The 7868-nt window shown below is 35.1% G+C and overlaps 1 protein-coding gene across 1 annotated transcript in view; it reads right to left on the bottom strand.

The window, feature by feature from the left end:
- LOC103914987 (inactive N-acetylated-alpha-linked acidic dipeptidase-like protein 2) overlaps nucleotides 1-7868 on the bottom strand; it is a 149483-nt gene that overhangs the window by 140988 nt on the left and 627 nt on the right. Inside the window, exons 2-3 of the mRNA XM_009321731.1 lie at nucleotides 7403-7528; nucleotides 4901-5044 (exon numbers count right to left, since the gene is read on the bottom strand). Of these exons, the coding sequence (XP_009320006.1) occupies nucleotides 4901-5044; nucleotides 7403-7528 (270 nt within the window). The remainder of the gene's footprint in view (nucleotides 1-4900; nucleotides 5045-7402; nucleotides 7529-7868) is intronic.

Here is a 7868-nt window from a genome sequence, read left to right as displayed (position 1 = left end):
TTGAATAAAAATACATCCGTTTGAAATGACAATTAAAGTAAAGCTTTCAAACATCATCAAACATCCATGGCCATGCAGTACTTAGGGGACACTAATTCAGCTAAGGTAGTCAGGATAAAATTACATTCAACAGATTGCTGGTTTCAGTCATTCAAAAACCTTATGTCAGGCTCTAATAACTCAACTGCTAAATTTTTTAGCACGCGTTACCAAGCTTTTCAGACACCCCTAAAGGCTAATAATTTTTTTAATAATGAAAGCTACGGTTTTCATAGTTATTTGCCCTAAGACCTAAGGCTTTAAAGTAGTATTAAATACCACAGAACATGATGATACAGTAAAAACTAACTGCACTCAATGTAGAAACACCATAAGCTATTTACATATAACGAATAATCAAATATGTCATAGATTTCTTATATTCCATTGGTGATACCGTATGGAATAATATGGACTGGTACGTAATATTTAGAATATCCTGTTAAATACACCGATACGATAAGTATACATTAAAACATATATAACAGCAGATTTTGCTATCATTTGAAACAAATGCTTCATTTTCATTAGATATTTTCTAGAATAACTGAATAAAATTCCAAACTACTACTACCATATTATACTGCCCAGTTAATGGGCTTTTGAAATCTTACTAGACTGTGAAAAATATATTTTAGTCACTTATCAGTATTTCATGATGTCAATTTGAGTGCACAACCCTATCTACTCCATATTTTAAATCAGTTTTCAATTAAGTTCAAACACAGGACTTTAAATGAAGAAATGTAAACATTATAAGCATTTATGTAGCAATATAACTTACATACAAAAATACTATATGCAACATAAATTACATATTTACAAAAGCAAATAAACTTATAAAATAGTATATACTTAACTTAAATATCTCTGAAAAAATCTTGTGTGACACTATCAAATTGCATATGCAAAAATCAATACTGAATCTATGACAATGTACAGTATTGTTGAATTATAAAATCACTTGTGGAGGAATATGTCAAAACTCCTAGACAGTTGTCCCTGTAACAAAAAGCCTTTACTGTTTTTTTATATAAGCAATACACCATCTAAATTCAGTCTCTTTGAAATCTAGTATCCCTAATTTTTTTCCCTACTAGATTTTTATTTGATTAACCAACTACGCTGCCTACTAAAAATATATTCTCCTTTTTAAATGGATATTCATAGGCCCCGAGTCCTCATGTCCAAACTTGATCTGAAGAGCTTAATGAATAAACTTTTTGCTATTTCATAATATTTTCTGACCTACAGTATGGAGTCCAACAATAAATCTATTCAGATGAAAAGCTTTTGAAAATAAGTGATGTCTAGAATAAAGTCCTTTAAGGAGGTTCTAAACTGAATTTCATAATCTCACACTATTTTGAGAGATTCTTTACCTGCCTTACAGCAACACAATGTGTGTGTGTTTAAACTCTTTTGATTGTTTTTTTCTTCAGTGAATTTTTAAACTCATGTAAATTTTTGACTCCTGAATTTTTAGCAGGCACAATATCCTATGGCTGAAGAGGAAGAAGGGTAAGGGACCTTTACTAATAGCCATTTACGAATAACTTGCTCCCAGCACAAACCCCTGTCTCTGTTGGTAACTATCTCCGCCTCCTCGTTGTTAAAAACAATTTTTATTTAATTACTGTTTCCTATAATTTTAAACAGCTACTTAGCCATGCAGACACGTTTCCTCATATATCATGTTATTTAATTTTTCCTAAGTTCTAGAGAGGATCTCAGTTGCGAACCTTTCAGACAATATCCCTTCAATCTCCCTGTTTACAAGTCTGGCAACTCAAATTCCTCAGGGTTCCATTCATCCTCTGAAAAATACGGCACCTTTTTCCTTATGTACCATAAGACAATGAAAGCTATTTAATCACACAAGTTGATCTGTGAAATCCTCAGGTCTGCCCTTCTGCCACAGACAGCTGGAGACTGATCACTAGTGAAATCCTAGATCTTTCTCATCTTCTGTCTTCACAGATGCAAATCATATGAGTATGAAAATTCACACTTAAAGCCAAAAAGAAAAATCAGACATGTAATCTCTAGTGTTTTTAACTACGAGACTTCCAGGCTACCAGACTTCCATTTAACACCAAAGTATATGGTTCATTAGTGATGAAAAACACTTTGTAAATTAAATTCCACTAGACAGAATTACTTTAAATACTCAAAAGAGATTCCTTGAAAAGGGATGATTTGTACCTGACTGAAATCTACCAACTGGCAGATAAGTTAACAAACAACAAAGAAAGTTTACTGCAACAAAGCAAGACTTTCTTCATTTATGTTTATAGGAGTGCTTTAGTTTTACGGCAATCTTCACAATGTTCTAGCAAATACCCTAGTAATATTCTGTACAGTTTCTCCATGGAACTTCACTCTTAAGTTCCTCTTAATCGCCTATTTTTTGGAAAAAGTTCATGGGAGCATAAAATTTCAGATTCATGAGGATTAACAACGGTGCACCATACTAAACAAAAAGCAAATCTAATTACTAACTTCAGCTAACACAAAACTAATAACTAACTTCAATTCTCACTATTTGCTTTGTAGGTTCTAAGCATTCGATATCTCTCAGATGGTTCTCTCCATATCTTCCCACTCCCTCTGTCACATTATGTCTCTTGAAAACTGCAAGGCTAAGGGGAAAAAAGAGGCAATGTGAGAAAACTATATCTAAATGTTTAATCATTACTGATGAATCTGCTGTTCAGCTTTTTGAAACATATTGATGAATGATGATCATTTTATCCTAACAAATTTTAAGTCAACCAATCATCTGAATTGCTCATTCACCTCTTTTGACAGATAAGTGATGAGTTCTACGTCAGAAGTGAAATCTCTCTCTTAAGCTTCTTCAAATCAACAGAAAGACTGCAAATTCAGCCTTCACTGTTCCCATATGCATTGCTCTGTTCAGCATTTTCTCTTTAGCTATTATTATTATTATTAAATAGTTATACAAGATTTCTTATCATGAGACCAGTCTTTTATCTCTTCCATTAAGGCTGCTACTGAACACTTCAGCACACTATATGCTCTGGCACATCTATAGTTTCACCATTATTTCCAAGACAAAATATATCATAACGCATTATAGAATTATGCAAAGCTTCTTATTATAGACCCTACTTGCTCAATAAATTAAGAATTTTTTTTAAAAATCCCACATGGATTACTGTGGTTCAGAGGCTTTACATGAAATCAAACACAAGCTGTTGTGTTCACCCAGAGTAAGCCGGACATGGATTGGCTCTTACTAGACTGCTAGCTTGGAATATTCTTGCTTTCCAGAAATTTTCCACCACACAGAATTTCTGCCTTCTCAGGGAAATAAAACAGACATGCCACACTTGTCACAGAAAAAGTAGAATAAGCTACCTTTTAGGTCATTCTGTCCTGCAGCCTCTACACAAAGCTTTTTGAGAAACAGACACAGTGCAGCCTTTTATCTTTCTAAAATGAGTGTCATTTGCCAGCCCAAATTCATGCTTTCCTTTAGGCACTTCAGCTGTTGAAAATTCTGACAATACTAGCAAGCTTCACGCATCCTACCTAGAATGGTTAAGCACTTGTTCCTTCCAAAATGACCTTTTCCCATTTATATAGTGTTTGTCTACTCGTTGTGGGGAAGATCAGTTCATCTTCAAAATACCTAGTCGGCTAGCCATGCATGGAGAGCAATAGTCCTGCCTAAGCACAACAGCTTAAGCCATGAAGCATGAGGTCTTTCTGCCTTTCTTTTTAGTATGTGTAACCGCAAATGCTAACACAAGTCATAAATTCAATCAACCTTTTTTATGACTTCTTGTATTCCTATTCCACAATAACTTTCCAAAAGTAATAAACAAGTGATACAGCACATATCTGATAGTAGCATGGTTGCCCTCAAAATTTGCTTTTCCTGTTCTCATCACTGTATTTAGCACAGGATACAGTGGCTAACTTAATTTGCCTCCCCCTTCCAAGACCACTGCTTCAAATCAATTAATTTAAACAGGCATTATAATAAAACGTACCATTTTTTCTGCATTTTTTTTCTAGTGAAAGATAGACTAGTACAAAACAAAAATCAAGATAGAATTCTGTTTAAACATGCGTCTCATCTGGAATGTTATCTGGAAGGTGTTTCTTCCTTCACTGAAACACCATGCGGTATCTTTGCTAGAAGATTATTCTCACTTTTTTCCCCCACATCAGCAATAAGTTTGTTCAAGCAATAATCTGTATGACTTTGCTAACGGCGTTATCTCTGAAGAGATACTCTGAATGCATTCTTTCATTACATCTAGCTCTACTCAAGGTATTTTGTTCTTATCATGATGACTGTTTCCCTGCTGAAACTTGGAGGAAAAGGTGCCTGAAGGTTCAGACAACAATACGTAGTTTATTCTATAGCAGATACAAATTAAGGAACACAGAAAGACGTATCACTGTTTAGAATTATAGTAGTATTATGTCAGAGGCAGAAAAAAGACACAGAATAACTTTAATACCGCTACTGGTGCCTTACTGTTAAAATAACATTTGTAGTAGTACAACAAGGCCTAACAAACCATACTGCAGCACTAACAAAATCTCCCTAGTGATGGTATCTAGACAGAGGGTTTTTTAAGTCAATATTAAGAATTAGAGCTTAATGCCTTGTATGAAGAGACTCTTTTTTTTTAACCAAAACTTCCATCTATCAGATTTTGGGAGCATAATTTTTAGATTGTTTGTAGTCTCTTCTGGAAAGCAGCTAAGCAAAACATACCCATAATCAGCTAAACCTCTTAGTTATATAGAGTTATAGAAAATGGATTTGGAGTCCTTGAAGAACACTTCATAGAAGAAGAGATTATTTAAAAAGCATTACCTGTAGCTGGCATTTGGAGGGGTATACACTTATCTCTTTGGACAGCGTCCTCAGGTAAAGAAACAAATTTTTTGGCAAGCACTGCCGAAATTGGTTGTACTAACAGTGTTGTGAGGTTCAGTCGATTTTGTCTGTAGCTTCCACCTTAAATGACAGAAAGAGAACAGCAATTTAGTAAATGAAAATTAGAAGATTTCTCTTCTGCATCAACAAAACAAAATGAGCAAAGATCCACAATACAGCTTAAAACAACTGATTTAGATCAGCAGCCGTTATTTTGTACTTAGCTTACTAAAAAAAAAAATCCCTTCAAGAACATGCGCCACAAAATTACACGTACATATTATAGTATTTGGGGAACAGTTCCACAAGAAAGAAACTGTCAAAGAGTCCAAGCAGATATAAGACTGTGTGTGACTGAAACACAACAAATTAAATTGGTGTGTAGTTAAAGGAATCAGTGAAAAATAGAATTACTGATCAGCAATAACTTTCAAATTCAAGTAAGAGCTCAACACAGCCTTACAGGGAAGAACAGATATTTAAGAAGCCTAAAATCATGCATAAGTATCTCTCTGCGCCGAACAATGCTACTACTCATGAGGCTGTTCATTTTGCTAGGGATGCCAAAATGTTTAAATTCCACAGAAGTTGTGCTACTTAGCACTAAAACTGTTTAAGGTGTGAGCTATCACACAAACAAGCTTTTGTGAGAACTTTGACAAGAAACACACCACAGAGGATGCACGTTGATGAGATACTGGCAACTTGATGAGACGTGCTTCCTTGCATACACCAAAAGCCTGAAAATTTTAATATATACCTTCCCCTTTTAAAGAATACAGTCTGATCATCTCATTGACTCAATGTGTGTTCAATGCAGCTAAGGTGACTATAATTTATTTTATAAATGCAGGGGTGTTTCTGTGATGGAAGGTTGAACGTTCAGCTGAAGGAGGTCTGGAATAAGAGCGTACTAAACAGGCAGACACGTCAAGTGGAGGAAGGTACAGATCAGAAAGCATCAGAATACTTCATTTACAGCTTTAAGATCTTAAGAAGCCACAGCACAAACCTCACAATATCAGCAGATTCATACATATTTTAAAATCTCCCTTTAACTGTAAAAAAGTGAGTTTCCATATACGTGACTGTCCAACATTTAAGCATGTGAAGATTTCTGATGAGATAATGAGATATTTTGGGAGACCAACTGACAGACCTGGGAAAAAAACAAAAGGCAAACTCTGCACATGGAAATGCCCTGTAGCACTTCAGGACAAAATGCACATCTGTTTTTCTCAACTATTTCAGCTGGCCTAATAAAGGCATCATCTCTTCCCATGGAAAGCAAGAATACTCCTGCAGATGAAAAGCCCACTACGGAAAAGGAGAGGAGGTTCATAGCATGGGGCAGAAAAACAGCTCCAGAACAACCTGCAAAACGCTGAAAGCCTTCCAATATACCTGCCCATACCGAATCATTTCCAAACTTCCAACTAGAGATTCAGAATACAAGGCCTCTCTCCGAGACCTGTATGAAACAAATACAACATTTTCTGTTGCCATGGAGTTCTTTACAACCAGAAGGCATCCTTCACGTTCTGTGTGACTACAATCACAGAGGGGAAGAAGCTATCAGAAATCAGCAGCACACATTCTAATAAATTTCTATAAAATTACTATCAGGAGCATTATCATTGAACCACAATATAAAAAAATCCACACGCATCCTCCTTCTTTTGTTTTATTTTTGTGCTAGAAGCTCCTTCTCACACTATACCCTTAATTATAATGCAAAAATCAACCCAGGCAATAACATTTAAATATGGAAAAAAACCCTGTTATTCAGCTTTAATACACGGTGGAAATGTTTTCAGCATTCACTTGGAAAGAATTAGACAAATTTTTAAGTGGAAAGGTGAAACTGTTTCAAAATATGATAATTTAGAAAAAGTTTTGTCTTATCGAAGTTGGGTAGGGTTGAAAATCCTTCAAAGTTGTTACTTCAGTAAATTGATGGTAAAATCAGTTTGCTCAAGCTTTGAGAGTCTGTTCCTGGAATCAAAAAGAATCCTAAAATGTCCATCAGAGATTTGTAACTGAGACATTATTTTCTGTCTATTGTTTGTCAATCTGCAGACTGTATTACAGGAGCAATGAAGCTCAAAATGTTGCGGATGAAAAGCATCTCTCCTTTTTCCATTTACCCACAACTTGAGCTTCACACCTGAATAAACTGTGAAAGATACACTTCTGAGAACAACTTAGAGCAGAAAACCTCCTGTGTTTAAAAAGGAATCATTTCACAATATAAGATGGAGTTTGAAGTACGGGACAAAAAAAAAAAAAAAAAGAAAAAAAAAGATTTAAAATATAGAAAGGGAGATTTAAGTTATCTGGAAGAAACACTTTCTAATAGGAGGAATTCATAAAGACTTGCCTAGGCAGGTGGTAAAATCTCTACCACTGAAATCTTTTTAAAGAAAAGATTAAACAAACATCTGTCAGGAATGACGTAGATATGGTTGATCCCCTCCCTGAGGGAAGGTGCTAGATTAGATGACTTCATGACATCTTTTCCAGGCCTGATTTCTATACGATTCCCTAGTAACTGAACTTCCTGAACTATTTACAAAAAAGCAGTATTGGAATTAATATTAAAAAATGCTTTAAGAAAAAAAAAAAAAATAAGAGTAAGAGTTCTTTTCCCTCTGCCAGCCATTTATTAGTTGCCATGAAAGTACCTTGTTTAGGAGACTGAGGAAAGCTATCTGCATCATGATCAGGATTCAGAAGTGAAAGATTCAAGGCCAATCTCCTGTGTAAAACACAGTGTACAGTGAAAAATCTGGAGATTTCCAGGGCTACTAGTTAAAGCACAATCATTCAGTTTTGAAATACTCATGGGCTTGGTGCCATACCAACTGCAGAACAGTGCAGTGCAACTTCACAAAGAAGTATCAAA

Source organism: Pygoscelis adeliae, unplaced genomic scaffold, assembly GCF_000699105.1.
Source record: "Pygoscelis adeliae isolate BGI_AS28 unplaced genomic scaffold, ASM69910v1 Scaffold223, whole genome shotgun sequence".
In the NCBI taxonomy this organism is placed as follows: domain Eukaryota; kingdom Metazoa; phylum Chordata; class Aves; order Sphenisciformes; family Spheniscidae; genus Pygoscelis; species Pygoscelis adeliae.
The sequence above is the reverse complement of the archived record's forward strand: the minus strand, read 5'-3'. Positions and strand labels throughout refer to the sequence as shown.